Consider the following 21,935-nt stretch of genomic DNA (forward strand, 5'->3'; position numbering starts at 1 on the left):
GACTTTCAAATCATTCTATTCTGTAAGTTATTTGGTAAGCCCTAGACTACAGAATTCATAAGCCCTAGACTACAGAATTCATTTCCAGTATCATTTCTGCCAAGTTGGCAATTTTCCATACAAATAATTAAAATCTCAGAATTCAACTCATTATATTTTAGAAGCCTTTTCTAACTGTGCTTTCTTTTTTTTTTTTTTTAACCTTTTTTTAATCTGCTTCCACCAAGAAATAAAGATTTTAGACATAGGTAAGCATCTTACCTTAAGGTTATTGTATATTTTCAAATATCCTTTTCACATTTCAATGTGACCCTCTGAAATTGTTTTCTAAGAATATTTCATCATGAGAGAGGAAACTCAGTATCACGGATCATCAAAGGAATTAAAAGTGCTTAATTGAACAATTATTATGCAATATATTGCAAGTTATTTACATGATATAATTTGAGAAATTTTTTTCAGTTGGTTCATAAAATAAATTTCGTTACAAAAAAGTATAAGGAATATCTCTCTATAAAAAATGATTTCCGGCCGGGCGCGGTGGCTCACGCTTGTAATCCCAGCACTTTGGGAGGCCGAGGCGGGCGGATCACGAGGTCAGGAGATCGAGACCACGGTGAAACCCCGTCTCTACTAAAAATACAAAAAAAATTAGCCGGGCGTGGTGGCGGGCGCCTGTAGTCCCAGCTACTCGGAGAGGCTGAGGCAGGAGAATGGCGTGAACCTGGGAGGCGGAGCTTGCAGTGAGCCGAGATTGCGCCACTGCACTCCAGTCTGGGCGACAGAGCGAGACTCCGTCTCAAAAAAAAAAAAATGATTTCCAAGCTGTAGTTACTGACCGACACAATCTAAGCCATGTCGAACGGAATGAGACCTGAAGCACACTAGGAAGGTTTGAGAAGGCTTGCATCGTCCCATGAATACCCAGAACAGGTTGTGTTTTATTGGAGACTCTTTAAGAAGAAGAATCTAGAAATATTTTACCTTGGCAAATTTTTTAAAACGTACAGTTATGTGAACATGTGGCTTGGCAGAGTGAGAGGCCCCAAAGCTGAAGCTTAATTATTAGCTTCCTGGTAAATTCCTCTTTGCCTATCGTTTATATTTTCCTAATTTAGGAGAATTACTAGATTTAAGAAGTAATGTTTTCATTGCCATTATTATGGAGGAAATGACTTTCTTCAAAGTGAAGGACGAATATAGTTGAAGCAAATATATAGACTCAGAAGTGTTTCATGTTCCGCTTTCTGTGTACACGTAGCTGCAGAAGATACAATAAAGACTTGTATGGACACATTTGATTGAAAAACTTTGCTCAGGATAGAAAAAAAGGCAGAGGAAACCAATGTTTGTTTTAAAGTAAAGCTAGCAAAAAGCTAGACAGGTTAGACATGCTAGATCTAGTTTGGTCATTAAAATATCTAATGAAATGATATTAGATAGAAACATTAGTAATATTTTATGTGAGGTCTTTTAGATGAATAAGTCAACATAACCCCTGTAAACTGTTGTGTAGTGATTGACAACTAGCAAACAAAAACCAAAGTTCTACTGAAAGATGGATAGCTGTTGCATATCAGGGTGACCAAACCTGGCCCCATGATCTTTTCCTGAGATCCCCTATTGATTTTATACTTGCAGCCAATAGCTCAAGCACATGCTAAAATCAACACTTCATCTCCCCAGGATACTGAGCGTGCAAAGCTCTGCTATTAGAAACCACAGCAGAATATCAAAAACTTTCTGGTCTTGTTTTCTTGGTAGCTGTGGAGAAAAGAGGAAAGACAGACAGGTTGCACACCAACTAAATGTGAAAATGCTGGAGGCAATACAGAAAAAAACCATCAAAGCAGTTACCTTTTAACAAGCGGGCCTAGTCCATGCCGGGCATGGTGCCAGATATTTTATATCCGTTATTGCAGATTCACACAGCAATCCCTCAGGGTTATAGGTGACGTCGTAGAGGCTCCAAGAGGTTTCATATCTTCCCCAAAATACATATCTAAGAAATGGGTAGCAGACAGTTAAACCACTCTAAAAATATGTTCTTTCCACTGCACCACACAGCCGGTTTTTCTGTGTCCCAGTCTAGGGGCTCGTTCCCTGGGTATGCAAAAAGCAAGACTTATTTCACAATCATTTTACCTGTTATTTAAAGCCATAATCTCTCCCTCTGGAAAAAAAAAAAAATCTATGAGGTTAGAGTTACATCTTTATTTGTACTAACTCCTGGTGTTTGGCAGTGATACTATTGTAATCCCTCTCTCATGATCCTCCATAATCCTCCTCTGTCCATCATCCTAACTACATTTGCACTTCTGCATTTCTTTTATGTGCCGTGCATGAAGAGTACACTTTTTGGGTTTTATATGGATATTTAATTATATGAAATCAATCAGTGTTAACTGATCACTTACCGTGTGTTAGGCACTTTGAAAAATAATAATATAAGACAAAGTACCTCTCTCAGAACTCACAATCTAGCAGGGGAGACAAGGTATATATGTGACAAATTAAATAACATTATCAGTTTCATTCTTTGACACCTAATCATACCTGTGGTCCATGGTTTCAAATGTGAGAATAGTTCTGTGAAGGAAGAGATTATTGGGAGCTGGCAGTATGGTAAGGAAACATTTTCTGGAAGGGCTGATATTTGAGCTAGGTCTAAAAATGAAGTCTGCTTAAATAGAACAGCAAGAAGAAAAGAGGGCAGTCATGAAGAAATAGAGAAAGCAAGTAAAGTTACCGGGGACTGGGGGAGAGCTGAGCAAGACATGTTCTGAGAGTAATCAGACCCACCTGAATGGAATGGGGGGTTCATGGTGGTAATCATGAGAGATACAGGCAGAAAGGCAGGGGAGGGTCAGACTGCTTGGGGTCTTGAGTGCTCTAAGGAATTATTCTGTCCTATAGAATACCTGAGACAGTGGGGACCCATTTTAGGATCCTGAACAAGTGGCCTTTTAGGAAGAGTAATTTGGTGTCAGAGTTCAAAATGATTCAACATCAGATCAATTAGAAAGCTGTTGCACCTTGAGATGCTAGAGAACCTACAATAGCATGGTTAGCAGTGAAGAAAGCCAAGCGATAAAATAAAGGGAAGGAGAGAATGGAGAGTCTTTGTCTAAGTGATAAGAAAGAGGAAGATGTAGAGAATGTGTAAGGTCTTTGAGCCCAAATCATCAAACATGATCATGTCATTGATAAAATAGGGATTCCATTGTAATAAAATTGACCTAGCAGAGTCAACATATTTTAGTTCATTGGAACTTCTTCTTTTAGCTTAAAAAAGTAAAGTTCTTTCTTTTCAGATGCTTCTTCCTGTGTACCTGCCTATCGTTATCTTCCCTTTCCTGGTTAATAAGATCCTTCCTGGCGTGCTCCCTATCCTCGCTTTCTTGGGCAGCATAAGAGTCATGACATGACAGGCTTAGGAACAGGTCATAGGAAGAAAAATAAATGGAAAAGTGTGTCTAAATCTACAAAAGGAATGGTATTGCCATTTGTTAATGATTAAAATATAAAAATGCACACTTTTTATCCTCTTCTATATTTCATATACTATAAACAGTCTCATTAATTGGACTAATGGGGGAATAATAAAAATATTGAATAAAAATTAATATAAAAACACATTGTCTTATTTTAAAATTCAGAGAGTATTCTGTTATATCAAACTCATAAGCACCACCAGGATATTACATGAAATAATTCTTAGCTATACTTTAATGAATAGATATAAATATTACTGATCAACATATTAAATTTTTTATATGAATAGAAGCTGCTACAATGCTTTAAAAATGTCTTTCTTTTAGATATACCAAACATGTCCTTCTCTGATGTTTATAGTATTAGTTTGCTAACGAACCCCTTTAATATGTAGTAAATAGTAAATTTTATCTCATCCTGGTTCCAATTCTCACACATTCCAAAATTTAAAAATTGCATTAATTAACTAATACCAGCCAAAGGGCACTTAAACATGTAGAACTAAAAATCAACTTTGTGAATTTTATATTACCAATTAAAGGATCAAAGAAAGTGTCAATCATAAGTCTGTGAATTTGAATCCATTAAAGTTTAGATACCAAATTATAAAAATTTTATTCAGCACTCCTTATTGACTTAATATTTAAAAATCAGGCAGGCATGGAAATATCACACCCCAAGTCGCTGCTTGCAATATTCTAAACGGTCTTTTGGTTACCATAAAAGAAGCTGTTTTACTTTTATATATGAATATAGTTTGTTATGCTTCTTCAAATGTCTTGTGTTCTAAAGGCTGTGGCACAGTTTCCAACTCAAAAGATAGAAGTGCTAATAATGTCTGTTCTCTGGCTTGTTCTTTGTGAATATTTCTCTAGTCTAAGAAGGTTGAATTATGACAAAATAAATGAGCAAATCCAGCCTGTACTTATCACTGGATCTGTGTCTAATTGAATGAGACTAGAGAAGATGTCTTGATAATTGTGATGATCTAGGCAATTCGGGATGAGTTAAGAATCAAGGTGTAATATACTAAACGTTCTTAACTTGATCTCAGTTTCCTTGATTTTGCTATTAGTCAAAATTGTAATATTTCAAACCTTTCTGAAATAGTGAAATCTCAATCAATCACATAAGAATGCTGCTGTGCTTCTGCTAAGCAGAGATTTCCCCAAACCAAGCGTTTTGAAAATCCCTGTGCTCCAGCTGCTAGCTGCAGCCGGTTCCGTCGTGGTAGCCTCACGTTTTCACAGTAGATAGATTACTGACCTAAAAATTCACCACTCATTTGTACCCACACACCCGCCTCTTTAGTGCTTTGGCTTTTCAGAAAGTTGGAAAGCAAGCACTAGCTCACACTGTCAACTCTCTGTGCTTAAATTAGGTGCCCTTGAATCCCAGTCCTATGGCATATGATTCAGAGCTTCACTGCCACCAGTCTGTCAACTAGAAATATCCAGACTCACTTCTTTTCCTTTTAGTACTTCCATGCTGATCCCTCTTTTCATTTAGGAGAGACCAGCATCTAACAACCAGCTCTAATTTGCCAGGCTAGCCTGCACCGCTGGGAATTTGTCAAGTTCTCATTTCTTACCATCCTGTGGGGAATATTTCCAGAGGCTAATTCTCTTCTCTAGGGCCACTTAGACTCCCCTACATTTGTTCTTCTGGACATTAGAGTTGCGTCCAAAAGTACAGCTTTCATTTGTCAGACATTTTTAAAGCCATTGACATTTGTTGCTTGATGGAGAAATTTCTATGTCTTCTAGGAAGGAGATGCTTCAGGACAGGAAATAAGCAAATATAAGCACCACTTTGGGCATTCTCTTATTACTTCCCCACTAGAATAAAACTGATGACAATAAAGGCAAAGCTTATGACTTGAATGTCCATTCGTTTCTGCACCAAGAAAACTCACGTCCCATAGCTAAAGAGGATGCCACCACCACGGAAGCTGCCACCTCAAAAATCTGTTTGTTTTTTCTCAAAATGAGGGCATCCTGAGGAAGTGTGCATGATTCATTTACCATGAATGAGTCATCATTGTTCATCATTACTCTCTAAACAATTTAAAGTGGGTATATTAAGATGAGTCTTCATTATTTTAATAGTTTAGGATATTATAAACTGCTGTTATAACAGCAGAAGAAAACAAATTTAAACCTAACCAAGTTTAGGTTTAACAAACCTAAACCTAAACCAAGTTTAAACCTAATCAGTTTTTTCTTTTAATATTTTCAGAAACAACTCATACTTTAGTTAATTATTGCATTCCTGCGCTTTCTAAGGTTATAAGGCAAAAGACATTGCACTGTAAGAAGAGACAGGACAAAAGCGAGTATAAGGACAGTTAATTCTTAGTGAGTATGTAGTATGCGCTAGGCCGTGTTCTAAGGATCTTACATATATAGTTCGTGTAATCCTCCCAGCATCCTGTGAAATATGTATTATTATCACCACCTTTAGGAACCTGAGGCACAGATAAGTTAGGCAACATGCACAGATCATACATTTAGGGTTAGTAATGAAGTTAGGACTTAAACCCAGGCAATCAGGTACAGAGTTCATACTCAAAAGATACACAACTGAGAAGAAAAAAATACTTGTGTTATGTATACACATGAGTGTATGCATACCATGTACACAGCTATTCACAGTTAACTGTATAATCAGGGAGGTAGGAAAGACTAGAGGGGCCTCTACAATGTCATGTCTTTCAAAGTAGACTCAGCTTGGTGGAGTTGCAACTCTGTCACCAATTATACATACCTGAAAGACCAGCTCTGTCAACATTAGACTGTTTATAGAAAGGAAAAAAAAAAAAAAAAAACCTCTGTAAAATTGCTCGGAATGTTATATTGGTATGTAACCCTTCACTTCCTACAAAGTAATAAACTACCACATTAAGGGATGCAATATGTGTTGCTGCATTTAAAATTGTAGGCATCAACTTAGGAAAATGATATAATAACACTTAGCATAGCAAGTGGATCATTTGGCATAACCCAGTTGTTCTGAAATGTTTTTCTTGTATAATGACTTGCATCTTTCTGAGTTCATCTTACTTTTTACCATTTCACACACATTTACACACTCTAAGACATCTTGCTCTAGTCTGTCTTTTGTCACTCAAAGATATTAAAGGCTGGAAAGGAGATCCCAAAGCTGAAGGACATACAAAGCTCAAGCCTTTGTATGTCTTTGTATTTCTCTGTATGCTAATCACAGCCTAAGAGTCTTCAGAGCTCCCCGAGGCCTCTGCAGACTCCATGTGTGATCTGCTGTCCTCCACTAAAACATGAGAAACACTTACACGGTTTTAAGAATAGAATCTCTTACAGGAATGATAAAGTATATCTATTCAGCACTTCGAAGGAAGATCATTAAGTAGTGAAAATTGTTTTATTAGAACCTAACCTCATTAGTAATGAGGAGACTACTACATCACTATTAGAATAAAAATATTCATATAGGTAGGTTTATTCTAAATATTTTAGATGTTCAACAAATAAAATAAATGGAAACAAGCGTGTGTGTGTGTGTGTGTGTGTGTGTGTGTGTGTGGCTGTATGTGGAAAGAGGGAGAGGAAGAGAGAGAATGAGAATTAATTAGTGTAACTAAGTTCGTCATCAAAAGATACATGGTAGATTCCCATCATGTTGACATCTTGGTTGGGACACCAAATCATTTAAATTATTTTTCAGGTTTTTGTTCAGAAGGCAGTCGTTGCACACGTACAAGATTACATTAATTTTAAGAATGTGGCATTGTTTGTAAGGATATTAACTTTTTAATTCCAATGATACGTCATAATTTGTCCCCTCCTTAGCAGTGTCGGGCTTACCATTTTTTACAAGTAATGGGACATCATAAAATGTTTTACATTTGCATTTCTTCATATTTATAAAACTGAGGCACTACATTTTGTATGCCACCACATTCATAGACAGGTTTCAGAGCAGCTCAGTATACAAACTTTAGAAAGAAAACTGAAGGATCCAGCATCCTAGCTCACTGCGACAGGCCACCAACTAAGACTCCCCCGTACACTTGAACGACCTCATTTTAATATTTAACCCCATAGGACAGACACTGGCACTTTTCTGGATTATGATAGAGCAACCGAGACAGATACAGTGGTACATTTCTTCAGGGGGAGGGTTTTTAGTTTGAAAGGATAATACCCTATGGCGAGGTATGAGTGGAATCAGTAGTATATTGTACTTCACTGGAGAATTTGATGGAGACATGCTTCCCCTGGAATAAACTTTATGTCCCTCATTCAGGGGCAGTTTTTTAATGGCTTTGCACTGAGCACAAAAGATTTAGACAATTTGCTTCTTTGTTTTAGGCTAGACACATATTGCCTTTTAAAAGTAATATTTTTTAAGATGACTGTTAGTAAATTGTTGAATCCTCAGCATCAGGCAAGGAAGGCAAACAGTAATATCAGAGAAATGCTACCTGTGAGCACATCTTTTAAGTCATTATTAAATAGACAGTACTATTCATGTCTAGTCTTTAATCATGGATTCCAGACTATAATCAGTTTCTCATGATCTGTTTTATTTTGCTTTTAATTTCCCTCTGTGTATTAGGAGTAACTCCCTTTGATGTTTATGTATGATCCTTTTCACAGCAGCAACCCAGCTCATAGATACTACCTTGCAACAGATCCAGTCACAGGAGATTTGTACGTTTCTGACACAAACACCCGCAGAATTTATCGCCCAAAGTCACTTACCGGGGCAAAAGACTTGACTAAAAATGCAGAAGTCATCGCAGGGACGGGGGAGCAGTGCCTTCCGTTTGACGAAGCAAGATGTGGGGATGGAGGGAAGGCCGTGGAAGCCACACTCATGAGTCCCAAAGGTACCAGCAGTTGGCGATTTGAGGATTTCTTTTTATTTATTAAAAAAAAAAAAAGGGTAGAAAATCCATTTAGTGCCTAGTCATGTTTAATCCTGAGTCTAACTTTTTACCTTTGACAGTGTTCTGGAAAGCTGTTTCACATCTAGGGTTTTTAAAAGCCATGTAGCATGAAACTGCTAGAATCCTAACTTGGTTTTACAGTAAATATTAGGTTCTTGGCATTTTTTATTATCATACCATTTTTTTCAGCTCTTCAAAGAATGAAGCAACTACTCTATCTAATTCAGGTCACATCCTGTTAAACTTCAAGGAAGTATCCAAATTTTTTCATAGTCCTGGAATTTCTTTGTCATGAATGAGTCCCAGGCTTCTTTAAAACCCATCACTAAGCAACCCTGTGAGCCCTCACCCTCTTTGGAGAGCTGTTAAACTTTTGTTTCTATGCCATGGGAAAAAATCCTTGCTGAGAGGAATTTTTGGAGGTAACAAGGGCTAAAAAGTTCTACATGGTAAAGGCTTTTAAACCAGGCAGGAATGATTCCCTGCTCATGTATTATGCCACTCAATACAATGTTTTTGGTTTGGGGCCTTTATTTTTTTCATGGTAGCTGCTATTATATGAACAAGGACTGGAAAAAAGTATCTGTACTGAATTATTCATAATAGAAAATTTCATTGTAACAGGGTCCACAAAACACTAACCTTGGCTTAGATCTATTTTTGTTAGAAGGATATGGTTACTGTAAATTAGCTGGAATGGAATTTGAAACTGGTTCTATAATTTATAGACCACAACATTATATAATCATTATAATTTATATTTGAAACATACAGGTGTTACCTGTGTGATACATATACTCACAAGAGATTCTGACAAAATTGGATAATTTCCTTACTGATTTTTTTTTGTTTTTTAAGACGGAGTCTCACTCTGTCGCCCAGGCTGGAGTGCAATGGCGCGATCTCGGCTCACTGCAACCTCCACCTCCCGGGTTCAAACCATTTTTCTGCCTCAGCCTCCCAAATAGCTGGGACTACAGGCTCACGCTGCCACACCCATTTTTTTTTTTTTTTTTTTTTTTTTGTATTTTTTAGTAGAGACAGGGTTTCACCGTGTTGCCCAGGCTGGTCTCGATCTCCTGAGCTCAGGCAGTCCGCCTGCCTCAGCCTCCCAAAGTGCTAGGATGGCAGGCGTGAGCCACCATGCCCTGCCTCCTTACTGAATTTTTAATTTATTTGTATTATAAATGCCTATGTTGGATGTATTTGCAATCTCCAGTCCTACCTGCTACCTGTCACCCATGTTGTCACTGGGGTTAAATAATTGAGTTTAATAATGGGCCTAATAATCAAAAGTAATCATTTCTGAAAAATTAGTAATACTCGCTTCTCTCAAATACAGGAATGGCAGTTGATAAGAATGGATTAATCTACTTTGTTGATGGAACCATGATTAGGAAAGTTGACCAAAATGGAATCATATCAACTCTCCTGGGCTCTAACGATTTGACTTCAGCCAGACCTTTAACTTGTGACACCAGCATGCACATCAGCCAGGTAGTTAAATACTAAGCTGACTTGTTTGTTTTTCCTCTAGGTGACTTGACTTACTCAGTCAGTAGACTATGATGGCACCATATTAAACTGCATATATCATGTGTTGCAGTTGTTCTCATAGGGCAGTTCCATTTACATGTATCACAGGAGCTAATAAAAAGTTATTTTCTTCTATAATTCTGCATTTGATGAATTCAGTGAGATACAGAACAGTTATCACTAAGAAATGCTAAGCATTTGTAATAAAATACCAGTAAAATAGCAGCATGCAGGTATTCTAAAAAGAACCAAACAGCTTAAATCTCTAATCTTTTGATTGCATGAGCTCCTTAAGTAGTAGAGAGAACCCACTATGATTAGTCCCAAGGGACTTATATTTAGAATTAGAAACTTTACTATTGGCCCGATTGAAAACACCATAGAATACTAACCTATTCATAACCTAGAAAGCCATAAGGAACCTGTGTGTTCCTTATTGCTGCCATAAGGAGCCTGTGTGTTCATAGCTCATTGATATATGTTGACTCACTACTTAGAGGCTAATTTGCTATTTGCCTGTAACTAGCAAATCTTTCTGTGAGCTGAATTTTAAAGTAAAGTGTTATTTCCTATATCTATCTTCATTCATTACTTTTTGGTTTATTTTACTGAGGCTATTGAAAAAACTATTATCAAACAGTTTATCTCAGATTAATGCCAATTTCCCTGAATGGTCTAATTTACTCTTCTGGCGAATTAACTGTAGTGCAGTAACTTACTAACCAGGCCATTTCTTTTTTTATTAAGGTACGTCTGGAATGGCCCACTGACCTAGCCATTAACCCTATGGATAACTCCATTTATGTCCTGGATAATAATGTAGTTTTACAGATCACTGAAAATCGTCAAGTTCGCATTGCTGCTGGACGGCCCATGCACTGTCAGGTTCCTGGAGTGGAATATCCCGTGGGGAAGCACGCAGTGCAGACAACACTGGAATCAGCCACTGCCATTGCTGTGTCCTACAGTGGGGTCCTGTACATTACTGAAACTGATGAGAAGAAAATTAACCGGATAAGGCAGGTCACAACAGATGGAGAAATCTCCTTAGTGGCCGGAATACCTTCAGAGTGTGACTGCAAAAATGATGCCAACTGTGACTGTTACCAGAGTGGAGATGGCTACGCCAAGGATGCCAAACTCAATGCCCCATCCTCCCTGGCTGCTTCTCCAGATGGCACACTGTATATTGCAGATCTCGGGAATATCCGGATCCGGGCTGTGTCAAAGAATAAGCCTTTACTTAACTCTATGAACTTCTATGAAGTTGCGTCTCCGACTGATCAAGAACTCTACATCTTTGACATCAATGGTACTCACCAATATACTGTAAGTCTAGTCACTGGTGATTACCTGTACAATTTCAGCTACAGCAATGACAATGATATTACTGCTGTGACAGACAGCAATGGCAACACCCTTAGAATTAGACGCGACCCAAATCGCATGCCAGTTCGAGTGGTGTCTCCCGATAACCAAGTGATATGGTTGACAATAGGAACAAATGGATGTTTGAAAAGCATGACTGCTCAAGGACTGGAATTAGTTTTGTTTACTTACCATGGCAATAGTGGCCTTTTAGCCACTAAAAGCGATGAAACTGGATGGACAACGTTTTTTGAGTAAGTATATGAAAATTCTACTCTGATTATAAAATGCTGTGACATAATAATATCATCTATAATAGCAATATAATCTTAAGGGCTGGAGGATTCCGTGTTTTTGAGAGCCTAGAGCTTCTATAATTTTTGGGTCCTGGCTGGGCACGGTGGCTTATTCCCATAGTCGCAGCTCCTGGGGAGGCTGAGATGGGAGGATTGCTTCAGCCCAGGAGTTCGAGGCCACAGTGAGCTATGATTGTGCCACTGCACTCCAGGCTGAGTGACAGAGCCAGAACGTATCTCTAAAGAAAAAAAAAATTAGATTCCTCTTTCTGAGAAAGAAGACAAAATTGCAAGATACAAGATGCAGGGCCTTGGAAAGGGAAGGGACTCATGTAAGGGAGAAGCCCAAAGCTTAAGTTTCAGCTGGCTTCATGGTCAATTTACCTTTACTTAAGGATTAACATCTTGCTTCCAATAGACCTAGCGTCTTAGCAGCAAACCTTCTGAGAAGCATCCTGCAGCTATGGTTTGGGGCATAAAGCCTTTGGCTCTAGGTTTGCCCACCTGATAAAGCTGTTTCAGGAGCTTGCATTGAAGAAAAACTTCAAAAACATTTACAGTGAACTTTGCTGATTACATAGGAAGGCTTAAGTTTTTGTAATCAGTTACCGGAGAAGCTACACTGTGCCTCAAAGAACCTTACAACTAAATGCAAGTCAGGAATTGCCGTTTGTTACCTGAAAGCATGTGAAGAGGTAGGAGTCTCATTCAGCCAGGGTGTTCCACTAGATAGCGTGGAGTGGTGGCCTGGGCACTGTGCTGTCTAAACAGTCACATCGCGTGAGTCACTGAGAATGAAAGGAGAATCAGCCGTTGAGTATGTCATGGCATATATAAATGCATTCTCAGTTGCTTGTTCACTTGACTCAGTTGTACAAGCCATGAGGGGAAATGAGATATGCAGAGATGGCATGTTGACAAGTGCAAAATAGTCTTTGAAATGAATCCTGAGTTCCTTAGTGTGGTTTTCACAATGATATGCTGAAGCAAAAGTATTTCTTTCTGTAGGAGCACACCTCTAAAATTATAATAAACGTCAGTAGAAAAAATGACTCAATATACAAATATTTTCTGTACAGCTTTTCTGGAATGTATCTTATACATAAAGCTTAGTTCTCCTGTAGCTTGAATTGCTTTTCTTTTTTGACAGATTCCCTTTTAATAAAATGAATGTTAGCCAGCAGCATGATTTTGTCAGAGGAACAAACCTTTTCAATTGAATTACATTAAAATTCTGTTCTTAGCATTCCTTTTGCTCATTTTAGTATCGCAATAGGAAAGGAATAAATTGGAAGTTAATGGAAAGCACTTCCTTTGCACTGTTTTCAAAGTGATCGCAGGCTAGATTGCCGACGAGGCAAAAAAGAGCACAGGAAAAGTGCTGCCATCAGATGAGACTGGGCAGGAGAGCTGCTCTGATTCTAAGATCTTCAGGAGGCCGGGCACGGTGGCTCACACCTGTAATCCCAGCACTTTGGGAGGCCTAGGTGGGCGGATCACGAGGTCAGGAGATCAAGACCATCCTGGCTAATACGGTGAAACCCTGTCTCTACTAAAAATACAAAAAGTTAGCCAGGCGTGGTGGCACGTGCCTATAGTCCCAGCTAATTGGGAGGCTGAAGCAGAAGAATGGCATGAACCTGGGGAGGCAGAGGTTGCAGTGAGCCAAGATGGTGCCACTGCACTCCAGCCTGGGCAACAGAGCAAGATTCCGTCTCAAAAAAAAAAAAAAAAATCTTCAGGAGATAGTGGCGGCATTGGTAGGGTTTCAGTTTAGTTGAAAGCAGGGGAAACATAGAGAAATAAGTTTTTAGTATAGTCTGGTACTCAAGCCCTGCTCTCTGGGCCATTTTTGAATGTGTCCTTATTCATTCCCAGGAGTTCATTGTATGGGTTAGTGCTGACACTTGAACTTCCTGCAGCAGATACAGTGGTTTGCTTATGGCCTACAAATGCATTTTAATCAAGTTTGGAAAATTAGAGAAATTTCACTGGTGGAGCTGATGTGGGATAGTATAAACCAATTTGGATTTTTTACCTTTTAAAGAAATGATAGTGCAAAAAAGAAGATCTATTTCTCTAGTAACAACCTCCAAGAATTTCAGACTTAGGAATTGGCAGACTGGCTGAAGTAGGAGTTGGGTTGGCAAGCTAATCTTGGATATAATGGGAAAACATTATTTTAAAGAATGAAAAGTTTTAATTAATTAAAACACATCAAAATCACATTTTCACCAATACTCATTACATGTCAGTATATCTATTAAATCTTATAACTAGATAAATTGCTGTAAGGGCAACTAAACTATTCCAAAAAGCATTATTAAAATATCTTACCAAATATCACCCTCACAATTTTATATATATATACATATATATAAAAGAATATCATAATTTAACAAACCAGTGTTTAAAAATGACTTTTCTAACAAAATTAACAGAAATACTGCTTTTAAAAACCAGTGTTTTGTTAATTTTCCTCATAAGCTATCTACAGCAAAGACGACTAAAAAATTTCTAAGAAACCTTTATGCATTTTACAAAATAATGTGTTAAAAAAGAGCACTTAACCCAAGGAACTCAGAATCATCGTGTCAGAATGACAAATGATCATTTTTTTTCTTCCCCATACATTCTTGTAATTTGGCTGTGAAAGAGCAAAGGCAGCCTCTTCTAAGGGTCAGAAACTTTAAAACACATTCAAAAGGAAATGCACAAAAAGAAAAGAGTGGGGGTAGGTGTCATTATCAGGCCGCCCCTCCAGAAGCACTGTCTGTGTTCAGACACAGCAGCACGTATTGTCTGTGTAAGTTTGAGACGGTTAATGGGCAAACTCAACCCCTGTCGCTACTCATCAGAGCCTTGACAACAGAGTTTCTGCTGCTTGTCTCCTGACCTGGGTGTGCGGCGGAATGTGAGCGTCCTAATAGAGGCAGCAGGGGGTCTGTGAATCCCTGTCGGAATGCCTTTGTTTTTGTAGTTATTGGTGAACTGGCTGACTCCCAGAATATTAGTACGTGTCGGTAATATTTCCCTTCATTTTTTAGAGTACCATGTGTCTATGTGTCTACTTTAGACCTTACAAAGGGTAGCCGGTAAGTTCACAAAGAAGGGATTTGACAAGTTTGACAATGGCCAGAGTGTTACCAAAACCACAACGAGATTGTGAAAAAAAAATTGCCATCCCCCACTGAAAAACACCTGTTTTCTATGACTTTCATGACACCAGTCCCTTGAGCTCTGATAACATGCTCTATAATCATCTTCCTGCACAAATACCTTGCACAGAAAAGTTAAACTTTTCAGCTCAAATTCCTATTTGTATATGGCCAGCTTTCTGACTAGCCTGGTGTCTTAAAAGCCTTGAGATTAAAGCTTTTGTAGGATAGAAACAGATGGAAGAAGATCTGGAATCAATAAATTTGCCTACTGATAAAAATACACTTGTCATACTTCCTTCCAAAGAAATTTTAAAAGAGAATTAGTTCCAATTACTTACCTTACATGTTTTTCTTTTATTTTTTTCTTGGTACAAACTTTAGTGTACCACTAACATGTCACAGTATTGGTATAAGTACAAAATGAAATGTAAAAGTATTTCATAAAATGCAAACTTTGATTATCTTTGTGGCTCCCCACCACTCCTGAATGTTGCTGTGGGTATAGAACTCTCCCAATAGGTATTTGTTGAATGAAGAAATAGAAAAATAAATCAAAGATATAAACAGGTCAGTGTTTATTTGCAGAGAAGAGTCTGGTAAAACCAGAAGCTGGCATTTGCCAAGGTTCCACTGAGAGAATACCTATAAATGCTCTTTTGCGTTCTAAGTTAGTTCACACCTCCGTACCAATAGTGAATGTTGAAAATGTTAACATTACCCATTTTTGTTACTGATTTTTAAAAATATTTACCCAATATTGCATGTTTGCTCACTGTATTTTGCTTTACAAAATAAGGACTTCCTCAGTTGATCTTGTTATTCCAATAATTAAACAAAAAAATAACTTCCTATTGATAGCACTTTCTTCTGAAATGCTGGTGTTAAACACAGAAAACTTTTCCCATGCAAATACAGTTAAAGGATATTATTGTATCTGGTATCAGAAAGGATTCTAGGAGAAGAAAGCCTGATTCCCAATAAGGTTTTTATCAATCACCGATAAAGTAAGTAGGGTGATTCTTCAGGGTACACAGATGGGGTTTCTTTAGCATGATAACTGTCATTTTGAAAACTAGAAATATCATCTGCTTCTTGGCGGCAGTTTCTCTCCATGTTACTTGTAATTATTATGTCCCTATTGTGATTCATTACAGAAGTGGCCAATATATTTAGACATGCTACTGGATGGTATGGTGGGAAGACTACATTAGGTATCAGATGGTTTATAATTCAGCTTTGCAATCACTGAGTTAGACTAATAGTTTCATGGGCTAAATAATTATTTGTTACTGACTGAGTAAACCATCTTGGCTCTGACCTCCTCTTCCATTGACTTGCTGGGCTGTAGAAAGGACCCCAACTAGCTAACAGGGTCCCCTTGTATGAAGACACTGTGTCTTCAGTTAGTATTAGGGACTGCTTCATGCTGCTGTTCACACCACTTAAAAACAGTGGCCACACACGATCATTCCTTAGAGTAATTCCAAGGAAACTGAAAAGATCTCACCTGCTAAATATTTATTATTTAAAAAGTTGTTTATGCCTGAAAAGAAACCGCAGTTCTTACACTCAAATGCACAAAGAAAGGAAATCCAGTGTATTGAATTGGGGAATAGAATAAGTTATTTAATAGTAAATGGCATTTCACAGTTCTCTGCTTGCTTACCCACATCAAATACAAACCATTTGGGCGTATCTAGAGGCTGTTGTGTCTGGTTAAAGAAGACAACATGAAAAAACTATGAATTCTGGCCAATATGTACATGCACACCAGCAGGTTAGTGACATTTTTTCAAATCTTGGGACTTTGAATATTTGGAGCTCTATATTTGTGGAGCTGACTCTGTGATCTTTCGTGAGCTATATTCAGATTCACAGAGCAAATAAATGAGTTTCAGCTTTTACACATTTATGTAGGTATATATGGGTCTCCGGCTTCCCATTTGGGTGGTTTATTGTCCCTCATTCAAGCTTTTCAATTTCAGAATGAGCTTCTGAACCATTTCTTTATAATGAACTTAACTCAGTGCCCATGGCAAACGCACGACTCCCACTGACATCAGTTCTCATGCTGTAGGAGTGCCTCAGAGAAGGGATCCCCAAAGAGGAAAGACAGGCAATGTGAGCAGCGCATGTGCTACACTTAAGCCTATTTCAAGTTCAAAATTGTATACCAAAAGCACAAATAAAGCAGGAAAATGCAATGATGATTATTCATTAATTAGAAATGATATCATTAATTAGAAAAGATATGCCCATTGTTGTTGACACTGAATCCTGTTTTAAACAGCCTGGCTGCAGTGCCAGGCTGTGTTCTCCTTACAGAGGTGACCACTGTAATCGCTTCCAATGTTAGAAGAATTATAGAGGTATCGGCTGGGTGCAGTGGCTCACACCTGTAATCCCAGCACTTTGGGAGGCTGAGGCGGGTGGATCACATCGAGGTCAGGAGTTCAAGACCAGCCTGGCCAACATGGTGAACCCCTGTCTCTGCTAAAAATACAAAAATTAGCCAGGCGTGGTGGCACTTGCCTGTAATCCCAGCTACTCAAGGAGGCTGAGGTGCTACTCGGAGAGGCTGAGGCAGGAGAATGGCGTGAACCCGGGAGGCAGAGCTTGCAGTGAGCCGAGATTGCGCCGCTGCACTCCAGCCTGGGTGACAGAGCGAGACTCCGTCTCAAAAAAAAAAAAAAAAAAAGGAGGCTGAGGCAGGAGAATCGCTTGAACCCGGGAAGCAGAGGTTGCAGTGAGCCAAGATCACACCACTGCACTCCAGCCTGGGTGAAAAGAGGCTCCATCTCAAAAAATAAAAATAAAAGAAGAAGAAGAAGAATTAGAGAGGTATCTTCCACAGGACAAAACTGAGAGAATATCCTTTCCTTTGGTAGGCATCTGCCATCCAACCCTAAAAACTCAAAATACTGAACCATGCATCATTGTTATTTCTGCCAAAAACTGCATTAAAAACTGAGCAGCCCACGTTATAAGTATATACATATATACACACACACACATATATCTTAAAATGGTGCTCAGCCACCTGCTTTATTTTCCTTTTCCTTTCTTCATGAAAGAAAACATTTAGGAGTTTAAGAATGATTTGTCAGTGATTTTATCAGTAGATCACTTAAAATCATGGGAAAATTCTATTTTTGATAGAATTTTAAATATTTGATTTAGTAGAATCAAATAGTTTCTTTTTTTGCCGTTTTAATTGCTTAATAATTTTGCTTTAAATTATTACCCAAAACGTGTATTTCCAGGGACATCAATAAAGCAATGCATAGGCAATTTTCTAAAGTGGCTGCTGTACATTTCAAGCATTAACCTGAACACTATGAAGGCAATACTTTTATTAATACTTGATCTATTCCAATTCCCTTCTGCAGTCTAGTTTTTAAAAATCATTAGTTCTGCCCAGGTTTCAAAGGAGAAAAGGAACTGGGGAAATAGTATATTACTCAGATTACTCAAAAAATTGCACAAAAAATAAAAACAGATTAGTCAGATTTTCTCAGTTCATCAGCTGTGTCCCTGGAGTGTGTTGATAGCTGCAAGGTTGAATTAACTCTTTCAGGGTGTTTCATTTGGCAAATCAATGTTCTAGATGTGCTAACCTGTTCCGTAATGGTTCGAGAGTAAATGCAGCTTCCACAAGTGTCCAGTTTCCTCTTTTAATTATGCAACTGTCTAGATTAGATGATTTGATGGCCTCATATCTGTGTGCATCATCAGCTTCCCTTACACGGTGATTATCAGATGATTTACCCTAACCCTAAGCTGTGTACACCAGCCATTTAAAATGATTGATAATAAAGCAAGAAGTTTACACGTGTACGATCAGTGCAAGAGAACTTTTCATGTTTTACAATCACAGAACTGAAGATTGACAATGGAGTGTTTCCTGGAGACTTTCCAGCATCTGTGGCTCATTCCTCTGACATCAAAATAAAAGCAATGCCAGCAGCTCTCACTCCTGGATTCCGTAACTCCTCAGCCTCCCAGGAAGGTGTTCAACACAGAGAAAGTCCCTGGCCTATGTTTCAGGATCCTAGAGTGGTGTCAGAATATCTTGAGGCTGCAAATGCAGAACCAGTGTGGACACTGTTCTCTTTGGAGCTCTCTCCGGGTTGGGGAAGGCAGTCTATGAAGGAGATAGGATGGTTGGGGATAGATACTATGTACATGCTTCAAGTCACCCTAACTCCTCACTTAGCTACACCGCCCTCCCCTACCCTATCATCACCACTGCCATGTCTCCTGAACACACATACTGACATACTTCAAAAAAGGTTTCTGAGACTTCAAGTTCATCCCAAAGTTTGGTGAAGCCATGGTTCTTCAAGAGAGACCCCCCACAACTTCTCGAAAATATTGATGTAAAGAAATACTCCTTTGTAGCGCTTTCTAAAAACTACTTTTTGTTCTCTTTAAGTGTATTTTAAGAGTGTGGGTCTGATGTAACTTAAGATTTTCCCGTGACTGAGCTTTTTAATAAAAAAGTGTATAAAAAGCAAAGGCTGAAAACCTTATAGTGTATTTTAAAGTAGTTAACTGATTAAGCATTTAATGAATGTAAGTCAAGCATCAGCTAGAAGAAAGATGTCATTCTGTTTCAAACTCTAGAAAAGAAAAGATAGGGGCAGGCGCAGTGGCTCACACCTGTAATCCCAACACTTTGGGAGGCCGAGGCGGGCAGATCACGAGGTCAGGAGATGGAGACCATCCTAGCTAACACGGTGAAGCCCCGTCTCTACTAAAAATACAAAAAATTAGCCGGGTGTAGTGGCGGGCGCCTGTAGTCCCAGCTACTCGGGAGGCTGAGGCAGGAGAATGGCGTGAACCCGGAAGGTGGAGCTTGCAGTGAGCCGAGATCGCACCAGCCTGGGCGACACAGCAAGACTCCGTCTCAAAAAAAAAAGAAACGATGGAACCAAGTTTCTGTTTGTTTTTTGAGATGGAGTCTCGCTCTGTTGCCCAGGCTGGAGTGCAGTGGCGCTATCTCGGCTCACTGCAACCTCTGCCTCCCGGAGAATGTTCACGCCATTCTCCTGCCTCAGCCTCCCAAGTAGCTGGGACTACAGGTGCCCACCACCACGCTCGGCTAATTTTTTTGTATTTTTAGTAGAGACGGGGTTTCACCGTGTTAGCCAGGATGGTCTCGATCTCCTGACCTCGTGATCCGCCCACCTCGGCCTCCCAAAGTGCTGGGATTACAGGCGTGAGCCACCGCGCCCAGCTGGAACCAAGTTCTAATAAAGGCAAGCATAAGCCTTGACAAAATTAGAAGAAAGTACTCATTTATAGAGGATGATGCTTTTAAGCTAGGTCAGTTAGCGTTATAGTAATAAAAGAAAGGTTACAGGAATGTTCTATCTGGAGGAGCAGAATGTATCTAAATGCATCAGACTATTCCTAGAGAAGTCAACAAATATTCAGGATGACTAAACCTCAAACCTTTAAACCCTCAAGGAAGGTCAGAATGGGCTTATGCAGTGGTTATTTATCATTTACAGCTAGTGAGAAAGGTTATGCCCAGGAATTTATCTTCGTGTTCATATCGGTGTATCCATATCCAATGAAAGATTAGCTCATTCACCCCTTACTAATTTAATAAAGATTTCTAGTTTTTTAACTTAATTTTTAAAATGTACCTCATTCTCCTTAACACAACGATTAACCATAAGCATAGTTAATCCCATATGGGACTGGTCCAGGCAACACCAGCCTCTGAGGAGGCACTGTTTCCAAAAGCAGCTATGCCACCTAATAAAGAAAATGAAAGTCTTTCCCATGCTACATTGCAAAGGCAAACAGATTGACAAATTATTAAATTATTTCAAACCTCTTAGGCTTTGATGAGGTGGGAAGTTTTCTGTGCTTTTTGATCATCAAGCATTTCCTATTTAGCCCCTAATTTCCTGGCATTCATTCATTCACTCATGTGCTCATTCATTGAGTAAGAATTTATTATGTGCCAGGTACTGGCCTTAAGTGCTGGCGAATGCAGAGCTAGATGACACATTCCCTGCTTTCAAGGAGCTCAGAGTCCACTGGGAAAGAAAAACAAGTAAACAGTGATAAGAATGATAAGTGCTAGCCGGGCGCGGTGGCTCACGCCTGTAATCTCAGCACTTTGGGAGGCCGAGGCGGGCGGATCACGAGGTCAGCAGATCGAGACCATCCTGGCTAACAAGGTGAAACCCCATCTCTACTAAAAATACAAAAAATTAGCCGGGCGCGGTGGCAGATGCCTGTAGTCCCAGCTACTCGGGAGGCTGAGGCAGGAGAATGGCGCGAACCCAGGAGGCAGAGCTTGCAGTGAGCCGAGATCGCGCCACTGCACTCCAGCCTGGGTGACAGAGCAAGACTCCGTCTCAAAAAAACAAAGAAAAGAAAAAAAGAATGGTAACTGCTAAGATAGTTGTTCGACAGGCCGTGGAGGTACAGAGGAGGATCATCTAAATCCGATTGAGAATTGGGGATGGGATGAGGCAAGAAAAACTTACCAAGGGAGGTAATTTTTAAGATCAGTGTTGCAAGTTGCGAATAAAGGCTACCCAGAAGAGAAAGAAAGAGACAGCTAGGCCACAGGAAAGCATTTACCCAGGAGCAGAACGTGGCAGGCTTTGGAAAGAACACAGCTCGGAATGACAGGAGCATCGAATGTGTGTGGGGAGGAGGGAGATGAAACCAGGGAGGGAGATGGTGCCTTTGCGCAGGTAGGGCTTGCACCGCTACGTGAAGAGCTGGACTGCGGTGGATCTTCCCTCCGGGGTAGGCGGGACTCTATTCAGGGAGTTTAACAGGGACAGCAACATAGCCAATCTGGTGACAATGTAAGGATAGATTTAAGGTAGAAAAGTAGGTTAGGAAAGGAAAGGTAGGAGGCAGTGGAGATCAGTCAGTCATTAGGAAATGAAATGTAACTTGCTGTCTGAATGTAAGAGGTAAGGGCAAAAGAGGATCAAGGATGAGTTTCTTTTTTCCCAACTTAGGTGACTAGTGGATACGGAGATACAGGGAAGAATTGTAGGTTGATCAACAAAAGATGAGTTCAGATTCATAAATTATGACTTTGGGAGTACCATGGCACAGTCTAGCATGTGATTAAAAAAAAAAAAAAATGTCTGATTGGAACTTAGAGGA

General features: G+C 39.3%; 1 protein-coding gene across 10 annotated transcripts in view; it reads left to right on the forward strand.

Annotated features, from left to right (window-relative positions):
* TENM3 (teneurin transmembrane protein 3) overlaps positions 1 to 21,935 on the forward strand; it is a 2,305,387-nt gene that overhangs the window by 2,251,451 nt on the left and 32,001 nt on the right. For 4 of the 10 annotated variants that reach the window (XM_055276480.2, XM_063638465.1, XM_055276481.2 and 1 more), the window contains 4 exons: positions 228 to 248; positions 8,133 to 8,365; positions 9,768 to 9,922; positions 10,709 to 11,583. In XM_055276480.2, coding sequence (XP_055132455.1) covers positions 228 to 248; positions 8,133 to 8,365; positions 9,768 to 9,922; positions 10,709 to 11,583 — 1,284 coding nt within the window. The remainder of the gene's footprint in view (positions 1 to 227; positions 249 to 8,132; positions 8,366 to 9,767; positions 9,923 to 10,708; positions 11,584 to 21,935) is intronic. The other 6 variants (XM_063638466.1, XM_063638468.1, XM_055276485.2 and 3 more) reach the window with 3 other exon arrangements.

This window comes from Symphalangus syndactylus, chromosome 4 (genome assembly GCF_028878055.3).
Source record: "Symphalangus syndactylus isolate Jambi chromosome 4, NHGRI_mSymSyn1-v2.1_pri, whole genome shotgun sequence".
Taxonomy (NCBI): domain Eukaryota; kingdom Metazoa; phylum Chordata; class Mammalia; order Primates; family Hylobatidae; genus Symphalangus; species Symphalangus syndactylus.